This window comes from Ylistrum balloti, unplaced genomic scaffold (genome assembly GCF_031769215.1).
Source record: "Ylistrum balloti isolate Yb309-2 unplaced genomic scaffold, AGI_CSIRO_Ybal_v1 Utg369832, whole genome shotgun sequence".
NCBI classification, from domain to species: Eukaryota; Metazoa; Mollusca; class Bivalvia; order Pectinida; family Pectinidae; genus Ylistrum; species Ylistrum balloti.
In genome coordinates, this window is record NW_026781994.1 from 397,929 (window position 1) to 420,366 (window position 22,438).

A 22,438-nucleotide genomic window follows, 5' to 3' on the forward strand; every position below is an offset into this window, starting at 1 on the left:
AGAATGTCTGTATCTCATCTTCTAATTCTATAATTCCACATAAGCTTTTGGACCTGAACTTTGATTGACTAGCTGGTAGCTTTACTTCATACATTCTGCAGTAGTCCAAATCATTCTGACTTTATATCAATTATTTTGTTTCATATCAGTCTAGAGCTCACTCAGGATCAATATAAAAAGTTGATAAAATTTCAGAATGATCTGAACAAATTCTGTTGTTGCTTAACTAAATTTGTCCTGACATCTAAGTCACTTTGTTATGAAAAAAGATCAATTAATTTTTTTTTCAATATGTAATATTTTGCTTGGTAAATAAGTCTATTCATTTAAAGACTAATTCAAAAGCATTTAAAAAATAAATCATTTAAGAAGTGAAATTGAAAGCATTGTATCAAAAGAAACATATGAAGTAATAGATAATATGAAGATCAGAGTTAAATATTATTCTTGTTAATAAACTGAATTTCATAACAGATTTTGAAGTTTTGAATTTGTACAAATTTACAAGCATTGACCATGATTACTGAAGCTAATTTAAAGGTACATGTCTGCCATCTTGCAGTAGAGCCCTTCCAATAAAAAACAGCCTATTTTCATTTCTAGTTGATAAAGTTCAAATTTGTGTATTTAGAATTGATTAGTAATGTCAAGATAAAAGATAATCAATGGAAGATTATTATCATTGTATTGATGTTAAAAATAAAAATGTAGCTACTTGGATTTTCTAAAGTGTAAATATTTTTATTTAATTTTCATTCTTTTTCACCTTATGATGTTTGATCAGTATGGTATACAAAAATTCATAGCAATCTTAAATATCTCCTCTATGTCTATAGAACAAAACTTCTGTAACATTTGTATATAAATTGTAGATACTTAAACTAACTTTTTGACCCATGTCCCAGCAAAGTCTCTTTTGACAGATAAAATTGTACATGTGTTTTAGTTATTTTCAAGTTCATAAATAGTGAAAGATTCAGCCATATTTATTTGCATCATAGAAAAGAAGTTAACACTTTATTTTGAATTGACATGTGTTGTAATGTCAATTACACAGTATTACAATAGTTTAGTTGATTCAACTTTAAATTTGAATTATTTAAACATATTAGATTCTAATAAATCGTGAAATTTATTATTCATCATACAACCAAAATTATATATTACACAATGTAATTTATTTAAATCCGCACATACCATCGCCTTCGTTTCGTTTGAATACAGTTGTAAGTCTCGTTCTGTTCAACTCAATGATGTTCATGTAAACTTAGAAACTGTTTCATCATATCATGATATCTTACTTTCACTTTACTTGTATGACAGCCAATCAATACTCACGATCTTCGTGCTTCTAAATCCCTAGCGCATCAGGTGTTGAGCAATAAACGGCTGCATATTAGTCCGATCGATATTCCAATCCACCTGCCACAGTCCTCTCTCTATACGTGTGTGTACATGTGAACTTCAACTCTATCACCAATGTAAACTAACTCAGAAGGGCACTTCCGGTGATAACGTCACTATAACATGTGCACACAACATAGACGTCATCAAAACATAAGAGTTCCATTTTTTGTCAGATGTGATACCACTCGTCAAGATGTTTACAATAACATAAACAGTTTTGTTGGAATCGGTAAGTGTATGATCATTTATCAACTTTTATAATAATTACTGATTCTGTGCCTAACTTCAGAAAAAGATCATTGTGTAGGCCTAAGGGCCTTTGGGTATTGTAATGTGAAGCAGGGATCACGATCAGGTGATCACTAGTGGCTGGAATCTGACGGGCCATGGGGGATACACACTTTCATCATCAATGTTCCTACGTCACGGCACTGATGTCTTTGTTTACAAACAGAGGTCACTCGGCTTTGCCATATTTCTGCATCAAACTCCGGAATTTTTGTAATTAACTTAGTAGAACTTGTCATTTTTTTACGCTGCAGGTTAACGTTCTATATTACAAAGTTTCTACAACAGTTTTATAATATCCACGGGACGAACAAGTAAATACCCAAAAATGAAAACATCAGGAACGCAGTGGATTTCTGACCAAATACGCACCATAACCATCTTTAATGAAATATTCTGTGAAATTTGATTCACAGTATATATCCCCAATCTTATTACACTAAGTTGATTATAACATATTTGTCACATGCATTAACACTAACTTACCGAAAATCACATTTAATTATATGGATATGTAGTCTTATAAATTATGTATTTCTGAGTGATAAACAAATGTGACAAAACATTTAGTGATAAAAATGATTTATTCTGAAGTTTAAGGATCAAACTCTTCCTTCCATGAATATTGTATTTATTGTGTTCCTTTCTAGTTTATGGTGTATTGTTTTTCCTAGTCTATCTTTTTGAACAATCCCTGTAGGCTTGCCAAGTAACATACTAATTGATCAGTCTTGTTTAGACAAACTCTTGTTGTCTGCACACGCGATGAAGCATCTTGGTCAGTGAGACTATTTGTTACTATGTCTTTCATGTTACTATCTGCCATTGTCACAAAGCATTGCTGGGAATTCCGCTTCCATGTCACCACTTCATGACTCATAGTATAAATGAAATTTTTCACTTTTGCCATTAAACGTAACACGGTTACGATTTCAGCATATTGTAACAGCTTTTGGAACTAACTGCTACTATCAATCCTGGTTTTCCAATTGGTGGAAATATTCCAACTTGTGGTAGAGTCTTGTGCTGTAAACAATGTTGCCATCTTTCAAAACAGTGTCATGAATGCATACTGCCCCTAATTTGAAACAATCAAGTATTATACTAAGAACTTACTAAAATTGACAGACGAGGTATTCATGAAAACAATCAGATTGTGATTTGTGTCAATAACAAGCTAGTATTGCTCTGGTTTGCAGTGGACATTCGAGGCAGGACAATAATAGTTATGTTTAAATATGTGCAATGCAACTTTCCTAAATCTATCCATGTCAAAACCGATCACCACTTGAAACCAAACAAAATGGCAATGTACAGAAGATATCATCTTTATTACAGTAATAAAAACAATTTCAATATCGATCTCTTTCAGTTCTGAATACAGAACTGATATAATGTCTATGGCCATTGTGCTTCACCCATCATTGTCCACCATGCACAGTGTGTACATTTTTGACATTTTCAACTTCTTCTCAAGTTCCACCGGTTGGATTGAGCTCAAACTTGCATGAAATGATCCTGAGATGGTCCTGATCAAATATTGTCATTTTTCGGGTATGTCTGAAACCCAAGGTGACTGCCATGGCCTCTATCTTGAACAAAATTGTTTTAAACTTCTTCAAGTTTCACCAATTGGATTGAGTTCAACTGAACAGTCCAAAAATAGGTAACACTTGTTAGAATTACCAACTCCTCACCACAATCTACCATTTGCATCATAGTAAACAGCTTCTTAGTAAGTTAGTAGAAAAAATAACCCTTCTCCCTGCTAAAAAATCAGTGAGTCCCTTCTTTAATGTTAACATCACCATGTAAATTGTGACCATATATGCACTCCTTTTCCATGAATACAAATTTACAAATGGCAAGTATTGAATTTGAGTACAGAAATCAGGGAAGATATGACTGCAAGCAGTGCTGTGACCCCGATGGCAGGTCAGTGATGGACAGAGAAATGCTTATGAAATAGGATAACACTAAAATAGGGATCCATTTGCAATTAGAATCAGAACAGACAAACAAAGTTACATGGTAGTTCTTTTGACACAGTTTCTAGCCACCATTAATAGGATGATTTCATCGCAGTTCATTTTAACTGTCAAATGAGTTCCAACAGATTGAAATAAAGGCAATTTTTGTTGAGGAGATGGATTGATATCCCGTACAAGTATAAACTTAATGTAAATGTGAGTATTTGTCACCTAATCTTGGTTACATAAATAAGTTAAGTGCTGTGTCATGGAAAAATATGGAAAAAGCTAATATTGGAGTTTTATGAAAAGCGACTAGGTGTATAAATGTCTATCTTTACAAATTTTTGTCCTCAAAGCACTTGGTTGCAATTATTAGAGTATTTTCTGGATTATAAGCAGCGGAAAAAGAACCATAGACTGAATGAAAAAATGAAGAGTATCATCATGACATCAGTTCCAGACCGTTATGTATTTCAGAACAGACATTTTGTCACTGCATATCACATACACCGTTGACTGCATTACCTTGCACCCTGATAATTTTGGTTGCTCTAATATGCCATGCTTTCAGAAAGAATAAAAAATAGTGATTTAAACCAAGGATACCAGTACGCCAGTACAAGACGTCCGTTTTTTATGAGTACCTTTCCATCACATGTTTGTGACTGATACATATCGTTTAAAACCATCATTTGCAACTGTATACCAGATGATTTTAAGATTGAAATAAAGACAACATTCATGTGGATTTGATTAATCATACCTTTTAATATGATTCACAATGATATCTTCTGCATTTTCATTGTTGCTTTGGAAGCCATAGCAGAAGTTTGCAAGGACCTGATGCATCTTGGGATCGATAAGTCATCAAGTCAAATTCAAGAATGACTGCCATGCTTGTTTATGATAAGAATGGCATCGTATAACTTACAAGAAATAAATGTGACTATAAGAATTTGGTCAGCATGCAATGGCCTTTGTTGATATTTAACAGTACAGACACTGATAGAGATATTGTTAAATAAACTGTACATACCGACATGCCCCTATATCTGTACGTAGACAATCTTTGAAAGCTCCCAAGCCACAGGAGTTTGATAATTGCTATTTTATGTTATTCAAGCACATCAATAAAATAAAGGATTATCGGTGTATAAATCATTTGCAAACTTATATGAAATGTTTCACTGACAACCTTGATAAATTGCCTTTTGTTGTCTGTTATATCAACGAACTTTGGTCAATGTGAAGGTTACCATATCATAACAAAATGGTGCGGCTTACATCCCGGTGCATCTTATATGTGGATCAAATCGAAAAAAAAATTGCTGGAATCCAGCCCTGTGAAAATACAGCTTGCATACAATATTGAACTGTAACATTTCCCATCTTGATCAAAGCATGATCTGCTGTTTTTATTCTGTATCAACAACAAAATGGCCTTTGGAATTTGAATTGAATTGCCTATAGAATTGTTCAATTTTTAAGATTTTCTGTTCCATCAAATTCATTTTAAACACAAGAGAATTTCTTTTTCACTCTTTAGTTTATATCATTAGTCATTATGATGTTACGTGTCCTGTTACATAATACGAGCCAATACAAAGTAAAAACTTGGATGACCATTAAACCTGAGGGCTGATATTTTTGGGACACAGATATGCAAGTCATGGAGTCCTGTATTTCCTGCAATAGGACACACCAGTTTGAAAATCTACTTATTTCTTCATTTCAGTAATTAGATTTATCAACCACTTGAAATAGAAGTCTGAACTTTCAAAATATCCAACGAAAAGCACCATTGTTTTTCAAAGTTAAGAAATAAATAAAAACTAATTCAGACACTTATGTATTTCTAATGTGAAGTAAAATTTGCTAATTATGCTAAGACAAAAGTCAAATTCCAAAGATGATTCAAAGTTTTTAAAATACAAAATATTACAAAATGGCCTCAACCACAAAGACTAATTTTCCATCAAGTTTGGATACGAGTAACAAATGCCAAAAGTAACTGATGGTGGTTGTTCACCAAAGTGTGTAAATGTTACTCATAAGATCACAGAACAATATGAACAGTTATCTGAGTGACCGAATAACTTAATCAACATTGATGACGTTTTTAAGTTATTGTTAAACCATCAAGATATAGACTTAAATTTACTCATCTGTATGTATATTTACCTGATCACCTGACATTGTACATGAAGTGTAGTGGTCCAAAGGCCACATTCATACACAGATAGCATATTGGCCTAATTCAATGGGGATGAGTTAGTGATGTACAATGTATATATATAGACCATAGTAAACAACAAACATTCAGAGTCGAACTTGTCACATACATGTGTTATGACATCTATATAGGTTTTACCAAAGTTCATTATCACAGATACACAGATGACATGATATTTGAATGGAAAATTTCAAAGTGTACAAATATACATTGATATCTGTGTGTATATATATATATATACATGTAAATTCTTAAGGGTTAGATGGCCTGTCAACTTGATCAGATGCTTAATCATCAGGTGATGTAGCTTATTATGAAACCTAGTTATTATTTGTTACAAACCATTTATGTTTCAAGGTAAGTTAAATGTAACTAGATTAAATTTATTTCAGTTCTAAAAATTATTAGAAATATTTACACAGTTATAAAATTCCTTTATTACAAAATGACAATTCACAGCAGTGAGCTGTCAAAGTTAACATATGATGTATATGGTTCTGTTTTGTATTTAGCATATGAGTAACTTATGGCGACCATATACTGCAATGTGCATATCCAATTAATTTTCTCATTTTCATTAGCAAAGATATGGTATCTAGAAACTACTTCTAGTGATGATTTACATGGCAAGTTTCAATTTTAATGCTTGTGCCTTGTGGTGAGGATACATAATACCATGTATAAAACGACTGATTTTTACAGACGCTACTCATAGGATCATATTTCTTTAGCTTTATTATTTGATCGAGAGTCAACACATTACACTAGACTAGTCTTAGCAATTAATTATGACTTTTAACATGGATGCCTGTAAAAGAATTAGAAAAATTATGAGGAAAATGGATATTTATATACCTTATTATGATTACTTTTAATTTTGTTTGAATGATATATTATAATTATGTGTAATTTTGTTTGGATGATGTGTTGTGTAAAGTGCCATATGTTTATATATATATACACACGTATTAATACATATTTATTAAATTAATTGTTCAAGGTAAAATTGAAATTCTTTTTATTGTTAAAACACGTATCATCCAAGTAATTCCCTAAGGAAAGTCTTTTTTTGAGTCTTCATGAGAAATTCAGTGACGTTAGTGATAATTTTAACCAAAGTATTGTAAGTGATAATTTATAACTATTTTTAGAATAAAATCAACAAAATTACTAATGATATAAGGACCTGTACATTAGGATTGTGTATAAAGTTGTGTGTAAATCCTGTGGTGGCGTGATGCTGAAAGTCAGGAAATTTCCTGGAGTTCGTGTTATATATAAAAATATGTGCACGGACAGAAGCTCAATTCTAATATGTAGAGGGAGGGCTGAAGTACTAAGTAGGTGATTGCTTTTGTTTATACATGTAGCAAGTTTTTTTTAAAGTATTGTTGAAATACAAGGTGTCAATTGTAATGCATGTTATGAAGGATATTTCTACAAAGAAACTTTGCAAGAAGATAAAAGGTGAATACTGTGTTTTGTATATATACATGAAGGAAGTTTGCATAGTATAAGGAAACTCAAATTAGATCTGTCCCTGATTTGTACGGTCTGAACAGTCAATTTTTTCTAATTTCCCTTTTGCTACCAGTTGTTAGTTTGCAATCTACATAGACAATGTACAGTAGGTCTACATGTACGTATTTCTACAAAATGTACACTCTACATATACATGTACATATTTCTATGGATAATGTACACTCTACATATACATGTACATATTTCTATGGATAATGTACACTCTACATATACAGTAGGTTCTACATGTACATATTCCTACAGATGATGTACACTCTACATATACAGTAGGTCTATATGTACATATTTCTACAAAATGTACACTCTACATATACAGTAGATCTACATGTACATATTTCTACAGAATGTACACTCTACATAAACAGTAGGTTCTACATGTAACAGTAGATTCTACATGTACATATTTCTACAGATAATGTACACTCTACATAAACAGTAGGTTCTACATGTAACAGTAGATTCTACATGTACATATTTCTACAGAATGTACACTCTACATATACAGTAGATTCTACATGTACATATTTCTACAGATGATGTACACTCTACATATACAGTAGATTCTACATGTACGTATTTCTACAGATGATGTACATTCTACATATACAGTAGATTCTACATGTACATATTTCTACAGATGATTTACACTCTACATATACAGTAGATTCTACATGTACATATTTCTACAGATAATGATTGATTGTAAAGCATGTAGACATGACAAGTATATAAAACCCAATGTTTGTCTATAAACTTTTCAAATGTGTATACTGTCAGTGTACTGTAAATATGCTGCCTACTTACTCTCCTATAGAGCTAATTATTGTTCATGTACAAAGTATTAACAAACATAAACATAAGTTCTTATTATTATGTCACCACTGGCTACACACATATGTGCACATTTTTAATATTTTTTAATTTATTTGGCTGTATATTTATAATCATTACTGTTTGAAAAATAGTATAAGAACCTTGTACGCTAAGCACAGACATTTAATTTATGTAATAACATACTGTCTTTTTTCTTCTTTCAGAATACATCTGATTAATTAAAAGTAAGGAAATCTCATTCAGCAGATTGTCAACAACTGTGATTAAACTGTGGGACTGATACAGAATATATTATTGATAATCATGGCGTCCTCGTTAACAACGCCCACAATTATACTAGAAGCCAGTCCCATCATACAGCAGCCCATCTCAATAGCCAATCAGGACTTAAATAATGTGTCACTTGACAGTGATTATTCTGATGCTGAGGAAGACCTGACCATGACTACAAAACAGGCAGAGAGGAGGACAACATTACGTAAACCTTTATTTTTCAAAAGAGTAAGTTTTTTTAAGTTCTGGCTGTTGTGAAATGATATATCAGTTGCAGGCTAACAGGAAAAAAAAGTGTTCATCATTTTTAAATGAAATGAAAAGTCGTATAAGATCTTGGATGTATGGAGATATTCTTATATGTCAACAAATACATTTATATTATGTAGTTGTAGGGTGCTAATAGTACCATTAGTACTGTTCTTATAACTGTGTGTGTCCCATCTAGGTGGAACATTTTTGCCACTTCACTTGCCCAATCACAAGTTGACATCATCAGTGTTGTCTTTATTTATTCAGCGGCGACAGACATAACATTGCTGCATAATCAGGAAAACATTTGCGGAACTTGTACGTCGTGAATTGATTCAACATTATATGGAAGTTCAAATAAGTATGATAAATGTTCATTTGATCCACAGACAAAGTTGTCAAAACAGTCCAGTATAGAAGGTGAGGAGGAAGATGAGGTCGACCAAGCACTGAGTGGAAAGTCTTCACCCAAGATTGACTTTCTAGCAGGCACTTGTAAGGCAGCAGAGCAGGCAGAGGAGTTTGTGAAAAAGGTGTGGGCAGGGGCGTGGCGAGTTGTACATCACCACTCCCTGCCAGACTGGCTGAAAGACAATGATTTCCTACACACAGGCCACAGACCCCCCACCAACTCATTCTTACAGTGCTTTAAGTCAATATTCAGGATTCACACTGAGACAGGCAATATATGGACACACCTGCTAGGTTTGTATAATTACACAGATCAATGTGATTTTCTGTATATTTTTATACAAAAATGTTTATCTTCAATTTCATTTTTTGTAAATTGCTGAAGATATCTGTACACTGTCAACCCCTCCCTAACAGATCAGATTTCCTCACCTTAATAGCACTTAATGTCTGTTTTTTAACCTAACAGATAACACTGTAAGACCTTATCACAGTCAGATTTTTTCATCCCTATTACGCTTTAAATCTTTATATCTTATACCCTAACAAATCACTGTGCAACATTACTGCACAGTAAATCTGTATAGTTAATAACCCCCCACCCGCACCCCCACATTTCACTCACATTAATTAGTGGTAATGTAGTGCACAATAATTTCCACCACAGACACTATACCACTGGTAGTCTTTACTAAATCCAGTACCGGTACCCCTTTAAACAGACATTACTATGGAGAAGGCATGTTACCATTCCAACTGTTAAGACGTTAAGTCTCAGACACTGATCGTGTGGTGGCTACGTTTGGGAGTAAAGGCATGTTTCTGAACCTGTTGTAACATCTGTCTACAGTTTACCTATACACCAGCCATTGATACTCCACAACCACATCTGATAATAGTTTTACTCCCTTGCTTGGATGCAGACAAGTAATTACTATAAATACATAACTTTCCCAGTGCTAATGTTGTACACTTTCTGTCTGTAGGCACTTAAGGAAAACCAATCTGCTGACAAGGCACATCTGTTAGGAATTAAAAGTTCTTTAGATGCTTGTGTAATGTTTTATTTCTGATAAAACTCCGTATACCTGAGGATAATTTTCAAATATTCCAGACAAGCATTTTCAGTAAACAAATGTTGTCTACATCAGCTGAAAGTTTTGAATATATTAAGGTTTTCAGTATAAGGATACATAGAAAGAGGATAGTCAAAGAACTTTTACACCTCTGTACATGTACATACAGTCTTGGAGCTTTCTGTTCCTCTGTCCATGTATGTACAGTCCTGGTGCTTTCTGTTCCGCTGTACATGTATGTACAGTCTTGGTGCTTTCTGTACCTCTATACATGTATGTACAGTCTGCTGGCTATCTGTACCTCTTTACATGTATGTATAGTCTTGATGCTTTCTGTACCTCTGTACATGTATGTACAGTCTTGGAGCTTTCTGTTCCTCTGTACATGTATGTACAGTCTTGGTGCTCTCTGTACCTCTGTACATGTATGTACAGTCTTGGTGCTTTCTGTACCTCTGTACATGTATGTACAGTCTTGATGCTTTCTGTACCTCTGTACATGTATGTACAGTCTTGGTGCTTTCTGTACCTCTATACATGTATGTACAGTCTTGGTGCTTTCTGACATCTGTACATGTATGTACAGTCTGCAGGCTTTCTGTACCTCTGTACATGTATGTATAGTCTTGGTGCTTTCTGTACCTCTGTACATGTATGTACAGTCTTGGAGCTTACTGTGCCTCTGTACATGTATGTACAGTCTTGGTGCTTTCTGTTCCTCTGTACATGTATGTACAGTCTTGGTGCTTTCTGTTCCTCTGTACATGTATGTACAGTCTTGGAGCTTTCTGACATCTGTACATGTATGTACAGTCTTGGTGCTTTCTGTACCTCTGTACATGTATGTGTAGTCTGCAGGCTTTCTGTACCTCTGTACATGTATGTACAGCCTTGGACCTTCCTGTACTTCTGTACATGTATGTACAGTCTTGGAGCTTTCTGTATCTCTGTACATGTATGTACAGTCTTGGAGCTTTCTGTACCGCTGTACATGTATGTACAGCCTTGGAGCTTCCTGTACTTCTGTACATGTACATATTGGAATTCACCTGCCAGATGTATTTTTACTGTATTCGGCAGTGAAGGATATAAGCTGTACATTAGTACATGGCTTATATTCGCTAGAATTACTTCTTAATTTTCAATAATAATATGTTTAGCATATGAGAATAATGGTTTTAATAAGTGATATCCTTTGTTGCAGTGAACAAGCTTGTTTACATTGGTTCTTAAAATTGTTGTTAGAATTATATACCCGTTGAAGTACTTAACTATATTTCTATGCAGAGCAATTTTTTGGCTCATTATTATATATATATATATCATCATCAAGCAAAGTTCATTGTGACATCAACATCAGGTAATTAAGAGATTGAACAACAAACTGTTGAAAGTTGTACTAATACAACTTATATATGAAGACACTTTCATACACACTCAATTTATGTACCTGTGTACATGGTGTAGGATCTTTCTGTACATTTGTATGTATATGTACAATCTTAGATCTTTCTATATAAATTTTACAAGAGAATTAATTACAGGTACATAGTTTTTCAAACTCAGAATAGTTGGGTATGGTGTAACTAGTTTAAGGTCTCTAGTTCAAAACAATTTCCAGCATATCTCTGTGTCATTAAATATTTATGTCAAAGTAGATTTAATGTAAAGGAGAAACCAAATGCAAATGTAGTGTGTCTCGGAGTTTAGGTTCTTTATATTAATGCATTCCAATCCAATTTTCTTCATTAATAAGAAACAAATGAAAATTTGTAAAACAATTATGGCTGTTCTTATCAAATAACAAAAACTTTAATTATAAAGTAAAAGGGAATTAAAATTATGTTCTTTATGGAGCAATATTGAATTTTTTTTCTTTAGGTAATATGGGCATTGAATTGAATGGTTAAGAAACAAATGTAAGGACATATTCGTTATTTTGTTGTAGGCAGTAATTCACAGGTACAAATGTAAGAAAATATTTGTTATTTTGTTGTAGGCAGTAATTCACAGGTACAAATGTAGGGACATAGTTGTTCTTTTGTTGTAGGCAGTAATTCACAGGTACAAATGTAAGGACATAGTTGTTATTTTGTTGTAGGCAGTAATTCACAGGTACAAATGTAAGAAAATATTTGTTATTTTGTTGTAGGCAGTAATTCACAGGTACAAATGTAGGGACATAGTTGTTCTTTTGTTGTAGGCAGTAATTCACAGGTACAAATGTAAGAAAATATTTGTTATTTTGTTGTAGGCAGTAATTCACAGGTACAAATGTAAGGACATAGTTGTTATTTTGTTGTAGGCAGTAATTCACAGGTACAAATGTAGGGACATAGTTGTTATTTTGTTGTAGGCAGTAATTCACAGATACAAATGTAAGAAAATATTTGTTATTTTGTTGTAGGTAGTAATTCACAGGTACAAATGTAAGGACATAGTTGTTATTTTGTTGTAGGCAGTAATTCACAGGTACAAATATAAGGACATTTTTGTTATTTTGTTGTAGGCAGTAATTCTCAGGTATCATGCTATCATTGTTCCCTCTTATTACTGCAACTCAGAGGATTCCAATACTATCAGGTCAATAACCTATGTAATGCACAAAATGGGCTGTACTTTAATGTGTACTTTAGGAGTAGAAATTGTCACAAGAGAATTTCCTAATAAAGTATCACTCTTCAAGGCAAATCTACACAGCCATTAAACAAGTCAACTAATTTACCAGTATTGATGATGGTTATGTTGTGATTAAAACAACCTTCATTACTCCATGCCTCAGTCATTGGTAGTAGGTATTATATATGATAAAAATTTACCAGCTCTGGTATGGCTGGATGAAGTCCTCTTTCAAATTATACTTTTTAAAAAATGTTGCAACAAAGAATTTATTTTGTAAACTCTTTCCGATTGATGGCAAAGTATTGACTGGTAAAATTATTGACATGTCAACACATAGCATCTATAGCAATTCCTTGTTTTCACCTGGGTATTGATTTCTTTTGAACATGAAAACAACCTTCTTGAATGATGATTTCCTAAATGAATTTTAGCTATCATTTTTACGAAATATATATACAAAAAATTGCCTGTACAGCATATGAGAACTAAGTCATATTTTTTTCATTATTTATTGATATCTGTTTTACTATTATAAATGATGGCTTCCTTGATACTCTTTTTTTGCCATTTTGCGTTTCTTACAATTTAAAACTAATTTTTCTTTGAAGTTAATAAGAAGGACATTGAACTCCAGGGGTATTCTGGATATCAAATCATTATACTCAAATGTACATCATTAACCTATTTTCATTTTTTCCCCAGGTATGATAGCGTTCATGGGTGTAGCTGGGTACTTCTTGTCTAGGCCGTCCATTGAGGTCCAGTGGCAGGAGAAGGCGGTGTTCTCTGCATTTTTTGTGGGTGCTATTTTATGCTTGGGATTCTCCTGGCTGTTTCACACAGTATACTGCCATTCTGAAAGGGTTGGGAAGCTCTTTAACAAGTAAGGCAATTGTAGATATCTGATGTATTTAATTAATTTCAGGATTGATATTGTAATATATATATCTGAGCTTTAATATATGTATATGTAAAGTTTAAAACTGATCATAATTGACCTTTATCAGAATTATATTATGAATTATGCTGAATGTATCTGCTTTTACTTTCAAAGGAGTATTATCAGTATTATTTTCTAATTCTTCACTGTCAAAGGGAGTTGGAAAGTGCTAACAGCATCAGTTCTCTATACGTAATTTTATTTCCTGCAGGTTGGACTACTGTGGCATTGCCCTGCTGACCATGGGTTCATTTGTACCCTGGCTGTACTACAGTTTCTACTGTGAATTGGGACCAAAGATTGCCTACTTAGTACTTATATTTGTCCTTGGAACGTCCTGTATTGTTGTGTCTTTGTGGGACAAGTTTGCCCAGCCTCAATACCGTGCAGTCAGAGCAGGTGAGATTTGGAAGAAACTTGTCTTGTACTTTTATGTCACCCTTGCTTAAACTTTAGATTTGTGTGTTTATGTAAAATTTGCCTCCGTATACAACAGAATATCACAAACTTTAAACCAATAGTTTATTTTCAATATATTTGCCAAAAAAAGAGACCTTTTTTACCTTTTTACCCAAAAATTATCAATTAGAGTTCACTTATTCTAAGGGAGATAACTGTTTATGACAATAATGCACTGCTCATTGTTTACAAAAAGGAATATAAAATTTGTGAATCTTGTCCACATTCTTGTAAGTAACCAAATATATCTGAACAACATTAACAAATTTTGGTGTCCAAACTGAGTATGACTACATTAAATCTGAACAGAAAGGCATGGAGTCTTGCAGTATCACCAACCTCTTGTCAAATATCTGATCACGGCCATGCTCATCATGTAAAAGACCTGACAATCAAATCCATTGTATAGTTATCACATCTGTATATATTTAGATGAAATTCTGAGTCATGTTTTAATATTATTTTGAGTATATTAGATAGAAAAATTAAATATTAAGTTTTTATGTATGGATAGAATAAAAATAAAGTCAGGTGATTGTAGCATTTTCATGATTCAAGCAGGTTATGAAATGTCCAAAATCATGATGACCTGACAAATTGAGGCGAGTTGGTTGGTGACACTGCTCTCTTTTTTAGTACTTGTTATGGTATACTTGTCTACTTGGTTTCTTTTTCAATTTATTCTTATTGTATATATTTGTTCTCGATACAGAGACAGCACTTTAAAGATGAAAACAGCTGTATGTTGACATTTCTGTTTTGTTATTGTAGGTGTGTTTATTGGCCTTGGTTTAAGTGGGGTTATACCAGCACTGCACTATGTTATCAACGAAGGATTTTACAATGCCATCAATTTTGCGGCCCTTGGATGGTTAGTCCTCATGGCTGTACTCTATATTGTGGGTGCAGTCATTTATGCTGTTAGGATCCCAGAAAGACTATTTCCTGGCAAATTTGATATTTGGGTAAGTAGTATATGCTTCCGTGTACATTTACTGGGCCTCTTCATTTAAAAGGTTAGTAGTTCAATACAACTGTTCTCATTTCAACAACATTTGACATGGTACAGCTTTGGTCTAACAGACCTATATCTGGATAAAAGGGTGGATGCATTGAGGTATTTTTCTCCAAGAATGAATGCAACCCAGTTAAACTTTATTCCTATTGAATTTCTTGAACATGGAGTCAGCTTACAATAGACTTTGCTTTATTGTAATGATTTCATGTTCATATCAACTCAGTGTCTACATAAAAAATTATCTTCAATACTGATATAGTCCCTAATAGTTGTTCTATGAAATTTTCTTGAATGGTGTCAAGTTTCACAAAATCAGCTTATTTGCTGTACCATAGACAAAGTTATGTCCCTTTGTTCATTTTGATACAACAAGATTACCTTCAACTGCCTTCCTTCATGTTTATCAGGGCAATTGTATTTCTATCATTATAAAAATTATAATAATGGATAATAAATAGATAAAAACAAAATTTTAAATCACTATATATTATATATATTTTAATTACATGTATTCTTCACTGTATTCAGATCAAAATGTCTACATGTTCATAGAAATATTGATGAATGGGAAATACAAAGAACATTTATAATTTAATGTTATCTTTGTAGTTCCTGTAATAGCAGTTTGCTGCCCCATACTGTATGTTTATTGCCTTCTTACGAGCTCTTGATAAAATGTATGTACTTGTGGTTTGAATGCATCCCCTTAATCAAAATGATAAATTTGATCTTTCTCTCCACAGTTCCAGAGTCACCAGATCTTCCACGTTTTTGTCCTTGCTGCAGCGTTTGTACATTTCCATGGAATATCCAAGATAGCCACCTACAGGCTGACCCTTGGGGACTGTTTGGCTACTGAGTTACAATGAGGACCAGACTTTGTGACAATCACCCTGTCTTTTCCTGATCATCTGTACTCCAGGAGTTGATGGACAAATGACAATAGGAGTGTGTATTTGAAACATTCAGTTTAGAGCACTGTGGAGCACAATGAAAAGTCAAACATTATGACCAGTTAGTTTAGAGGTACTCGGTCATGTATTTACACTGGTCACTTTGTTGAGATAAGTTATGGCTTGTATGGATGTCTAGATAGCGTCTGGAGTTGTTCGATATAGAACCTGGTCATTTTTAAGGTGACTGGTTAAGGGTGTTACCTAAAGTTTGTTTGGTACGGAAAGTTGGAGAGTTTATACTGTTAAGTTTGTCCCATTTGTAATCTCATCAAGAATACAATGGAAACTATAGAGTGTGATATTTAAGTTAAAATAGTGTATTTCACTTCTTCAGTGATAAAAAAATGTGAATTTGTTATTTTAAGTTGGGAAAGTTCATTTTAAAACATGTAGATGTGAAATTAAGGATCAAAGACAAGTTTCTTCCATAGGTTTATTTTATACCAGAACTTAATATAAATTAAAATTTTGCGTAAGAACATTCTGCATCATACTGTACTCCATTTTGAAAGAGGACAAAATTGGGCATTTTATAAATATGCAGCGTCTGAAACAGAGAGACATCTTGCAAAGCAGTTGACAGATAAAAGTTAGTTGAATGGATTATAGAATATGTTTGTAGGATTAGGACACAATTGCTACCAGTGTGGTCAGTCATGATTTCATTTTAAGAAATTGGAACCACAGTGACCTGTAAATATTTATAATAAATGTATCTATATATAGACAGAGAACTGTCATACAAACATATATGGTTTGTGAATGTACCTTGATTTGCTAATACAATTGTACATGAATGTGTGGTGGGTAACAGTATATAAGGCTGTGTAAGCTATGTACAGAATACCTGCTTACAGCTGTTCAAGCTACAAGCCCCTGTGTTGTGTGAAGAACTGGTATTGGGATACCGGTATGAAGTGCTGATTGCGAAGCATAATGATGAAAGAGGTTCTCTGACGAACGATTAGAGAGAAGAGCAGAGAAAATTTAACATATCAATTACATAGTGTGAAAGGTTACTGACCATTTATGATGTCTGTGTGTTCAGACAAATGTGGGTTTTAATCATAACATTATGTTGTAATGTTTGAATTTGGTGATGAACATCAAAAATATAATTCTGTGATATAGCAAAAAATTATTGAAATGAACATATATTGAAAAACTTACAGAGTATACAGAAATTTATTTCTACCTACATTGTACATATAAATCCAGTCATAACGTGACTGGAATATGTTCTGAAGGAAGGACACGGTGGTGAAAATACAAGTTGCCAAAATAGAATCTTGTTTAAGGACACATCAGTCAAATTAACACTAGACCTTCATTTACTGCTATACTGTTGTATGTATTAAAGTAAATTAAAATCTGGTTTTAATTTGATTAATGTAATGTATGGATGATGAAGATTGTTGACTTTGTGAGAGAAAGTTTGATGTATCTGTTGAATGTGTTACTGCCCCTAATGTGTCTGCTGTATTATTGTTAACTCGGTATATGAATACACAGGTATGTTTACCATGTGCAGAAATAGAATTATTTATGACTGTATGGTGAAAAAATAATTATGTGATGATGGTGGATGCAGTATGTTATGTACTTCTGTTTATGATTTGTGCTGTATAATGCTTAGAATTTGCATGTGTTTACATTTGCATTATTTTCTTTTTAATACAACTTTTAAAAAAATTGAAGATTCAATTATCCCGTTATCTCATCCAACATATAATTGATTGTTTTTTCCTTTTTCGTTTGTGATATTTTACAAAATGAGCACAGTAAAATTTTAGAGAAAAAACATTATTGAGCAACCAGTAGACACTAACGATTTTAAGCACTTTACAGTACATACAGTGTTGACATGATGGTTTTTTGTGACCAGACATCAGTCAGATTTGTCTTTCATGCCCCAGTGTAACCATAAACCACAGACGATATTAATTATCATTGGTAGTTCAAAATACACCTCTATATCAGTGCTAGTAGATCCATGTTTCACAACTGCATGCATTTTTTGAAAAACTGAAGAAATACTGTAGAATTTTACTAATCTTGTTTTCACCCCAAACCACTTAGATGATAGATAATATGGAAGTCTACCATCCTTGATACTGCACAGATTACGATCAATTTCAGTCTCTGCACCCCTTGAAATGTCATAGCATAATTGAACATTCCATGTGCTACATCATGTGGACAAGATAAAAAAAAAACTAGTTTGATCCTTTGATGGCTTAGAAGTTTGATGTTACGCCTTTGTAATCTTCAAAAAGAGCATATCAGCCTGTGATTGGTCTGTTTTTTTCTCCTGGAACCAATCAAATTACTTGGCTTGTGCCTTCAATGTTGCTATGACATGTTCCAGGGGTGCAGACAGCAAAAGTGATGGTAACCCCTGAAGTATCGAGGATGGGAAGTTTACTTGATCATATCATAACGATGCTTCAAATTTTTTAGATGTCAAATAATTTTCTACAATAAATTTTCTAATTTAAACATAATTAGTGCTGTATATTCAAAGTGGTTTTCCTTACAGTAGAGTTCATTGACAACACCTAGACAACTATAAATTGACTTATTCTCGTTTGATAATTAGTGACAAAGTTAATTACAATATACATGTATTTCCTTTGTTAAATTAATTTTGTTTGTTTTCTATGTTTATATACATGTTGCTATTATTTGCAGTAATTGCACAAGTTTGAAAGATCTTAAGTTAAGGGAAAAACTTGGTGAATTGCAAGAGATGATCTGATATACCCATTCCGATTATGTATGTTATTACAAATAAAAAAAAATGAGAAGTCATACAGGTGAGGTGTTGTTCTTAATGTTTCAAATATGAGTGTAAAATGTTTATGGTAACTCGTACAAGGCATTGGTGATCATGACTTTATTAACAAGTTCAAGATGAATTTGGTTAACATTGTATGTAATTTTGTCAGCACATACAAGTACATTTTAAGCAATTTTCACCTTTGGTGGAACGGGATGAAGTAAAACATGCCCGATTTGTCCTGTTCTCCAGATCATCTTGTCATGACAATGTTATGGTCGGATTTAGACAAAGCTTTTTAATGCTAGCATTTGAACAAAATTAATGTATTTACTTTGTAACCTCAGGTCGAGATCAGGTGTGCATGGATCGTCACTTCCTGTCAATCACTGCATTTTTTTTAACATGAACCAGTCAAAGCCCATCCTCAATACACCATGGGTTAAAACACTTTCCCCCTCTGCACCCTGGGAACATCCCATGGCAAAGTTGAAGGGTCAGTGTGTGTCGCCTTGTATATCAAACAAATCTAGGGTCACATAATAGTATATTGTAATGGCTTTGAAGTTGGGTGTCACTCCCTTGTAATCTTCAAAAGGAGCATAGCAGAGTGTGAAAGGTCAATTTTTTCCTCCTGTAACCAATGAAAATACTTTGCCTGTGCCTTGCACCATTAGAAATTATTTTTTCCGCGGTAACTTGAGTTCACTTTGGCCGATCTACCGCAAACTTCATACACTGCTTCCTTACCAAAAGTGCTTCCTTGAGATTGCTTATGAGGTTTGAAGGTCAAAGGTCTAGGCCAGGGGTACGATATTTAGGAGATTGGTTTTCATGTGATAACTTGAGTTTTCTGTGGACAATTAACTCTCACACTTCATGCTGTGCTTTCTTACGAATTGGGTTTGCTTGGGATCGCTTTTCAGGTATGGTCAAAGGTCAAGGTCACTGTTACTGTAAATAGAAACTTTGTTTTCGTACAATTACTTTATCAGAGGTACTTGCTTGGGTTTGCTATTTAGGTCAAAAGGTCAAAGGTCAAGGTCATTGTAGCTGTAGAAAGAAAATTGGTTTTGTGTGATTTCTTCAGTTTACTTTGGATAATTAGACTCAAACTTCATACAATGCTTTTTAACCAAAGGGGCGTGTTTGAGATGGCTTTTCAGGTGAGTTGTTCCTGTCCCTGCCGTATCTGGAACAAATACAGAAACCTTTCTGGGCAGGCGACACAGCCACTTTCTCAATGGCAGTGATTGTGTCAGGTGCATGATTTTCAGAAATATTGTTACGATGGTTTTGATACTTAACATAGTGATGGTTAATTTGTTACTCTTGTTCGTTTACAGGTCTCGTATTACCGTTTTCAGTGCAGCAAGCAAACAGACACGTATTACTAAATATAAATAGCGACAGAAAAGTACATTCCGTTTGGTACAGGAAGTGTAACGCTGTATGACGGGATTCTGTACCGGAAATAATTCAGTTCATTCTTAGGTTAGGTTATGACCCTTTTCAGTTTGAATGAAAAAGGGTTAGGTAACCATGATTAGTGACCGATTTGGATATTTCATACTTGCTTCCAATGTGCCCTTTACAACAGCTATACATATAGCTCATCTGACGATACTGTATAAATAGTTTTTAATTTGTATTGGAAGGTGGTTTTCATTGGCGTGTCTCTTGTCCAATCATCGAAATCACAAAAGGTAGACCTTCAAGAGTCGTTGTAATAAAGTACATGTCACGTTTGTATTGAAAGGTGCTTTTCACTGGGGTGTCTCTAGTCCAATGCACCAGGTAGACCTTCGAGAGTTGTAACAAGCAACATGTCACGTTTGTTTTGAAAGGTGCTTTTCACTGGCGTGTCTCTTGTCCAATCATCGAAATCGCACGAGGGAGACCTTCTAGAGGGGCCATATAATCCTCATCCTTTGTACGTAAACTGATATCGATTTCCGTTTAGTTCTCCCATCATTATCGCCTCGTTGTTATTGTAAACAGATAGCATCTAGTAGTAGATTTAAGAATCGAAGCTTGTCGCCAAGTCCTAGGCTTGGTGTTGTCAAGGAAATGGAAAAGGAGAAACCGGAAACCTGACATCCAAGAGGTTACAAGAAGTGCGTCAGTATTATTTAATCCTTAAGTCATGTTCCCAAGAAGTGAGAAAAAGGTTATCTGGTCTAGTGCAAATATTCCTTAATCTTAAACCTTCAGATGGGGATTAAGGACAGCCCAGTGGGTGTCCTGCAGAGATTATATCTGTATCACATAACACATTTTTTTATCTCCATTTTGCTCCTAGATGATAAGAAAACAATACTGAAATGTGATCATTTTTTTAATAAAGCAATCTGTGAGTAAACAAGACAGCAACGCAACATCTACGAATGAAAGATTCAAAATGAAAAAAGACACATTGAACACACGTAAAAACCCGTTAGAGTAGTTTTTCCAGAGTATCTAACACGTACAAGTGCTTACAAGGGTTCGCACCTGTATTTCTAAGGTGTGTAATGACATTTTCTTTTACACGTAACTGAAGGAAGGCAGTCGTGTAAGTTCTATAAATGACTATTACAAACAAACAAACAAATAAAAAAAATTGCGTCTTGAAAAGCAATACATATATATCACCTCATTACGAACATGAAATTCGTCAAAATGAAACTATCAATAACACGTTAGGTATACGTCAGATCAAAATGGTCCGTATTCCATGTAATACATAAAGCATAATTTGTTCTGTATTCCATTTACTGAATAAACCATAATAACTATACAACATACAGGGTGCGTTACACGTAGTCTGAATTAGTCTGATTTTTTAATGTCGGTCTGGCATCGAAACTTCGCCGATTTGAAAACGTGATAAAACAAACCGAACTAAATTTCAAGATGTTCAAGACGTGTTAACAGCCGAGCAATTTAAGCATGGGTTACAATTAATTTCTGTGGTATTTTTTTTAAGATAATTTCCCCGAATCGTTACAAATACTTTTAGCATTAACTTTGATGGAAATCAGCACATTAACATAAGTGGAACTTTAACTACCATTTAGACAAGGAAATGGTAACTTTACCACACCATGCTGCTTCAAATTCTTCAAACTTAGGATTTCGTGTTACTATGCTATACATTGGTCTTCTTCGCTGCCATCTTGATAAGTCCCCTCCGGACCACTTACACGACACCAAATACGCAGGTGTCCCTATATATTGCACTGTACGTAGTAATATATTTAGAACATATGCATCATACACACAAATCGAAATCAGAATATATCCAGGGACAATATGATATATCCACAGCTAGACCATGTACACAACGTGTGTTAATTGACAATTTATCAACACAAGTTGTCTATATGTGTGCGT

At 33.7% G+C, this 22,438-nt stretch overlaps 1 protein-coding gene across 1 annotated transcript; it reads left to right on the plus strand.

Moving 5' to 3' along the window:
• The first annotated feature begins 1,580 nt into the window (after positions 1–1,580).
• Positions 1,581–19,095, plus strand: LOC132545214 (adiponectin receptor protein-like). Its single transcript, XM_060208890.1, has 7 exons — positions 1,581–1,636; positions 8,481–8,778; positions 9,192–9,507; positions 13,614–13,794; positions 14,063–14,250; positions 15,082–15,275; positions 16,072–19,095. Exons 2-7 carry the CDS (start codon positions 8,581–8,583, stop codon positions 16,195–16,197), a joined length of 1,203 nt encoding a protein of 400 aa, XP_060064873.1. The 5' UTR covers positions 1,581–1,636; positions 8,481–8,580; the 3' UTR covers positions 16,198–19,095.
• Positions 19,096–22,438: the final 3,343 nt, after the last annotated feature.

What these genes read in the sequence shown, in the direction of transcription:
- LOC132545214 (XM_060208890.1), top strand. Translation starts at nt 8,581, where the DNA reads ATGGCGTCCTCGTTAACAACGCCCACAATTATACTAGAAGCCAGTCCC. An exon ending in GTTGGGAAGCTCTTTAACAA is followed by an intron (nt 13,795 to 14,062) that starts GTAAGGCAATTG and finishes TATTTCCTGCAG; the next exon opens with GTTGGACTACTGTGGCATTG. An exon ending in CTGGCAAATTTGATATTTGG is followed by an intron (nt 15,276 to 16,071) that starts GTAAGTAGTATA and finishes TTCTCTCCACAG; the next exon opens with TTCCAGAGTCACCAGATCTT.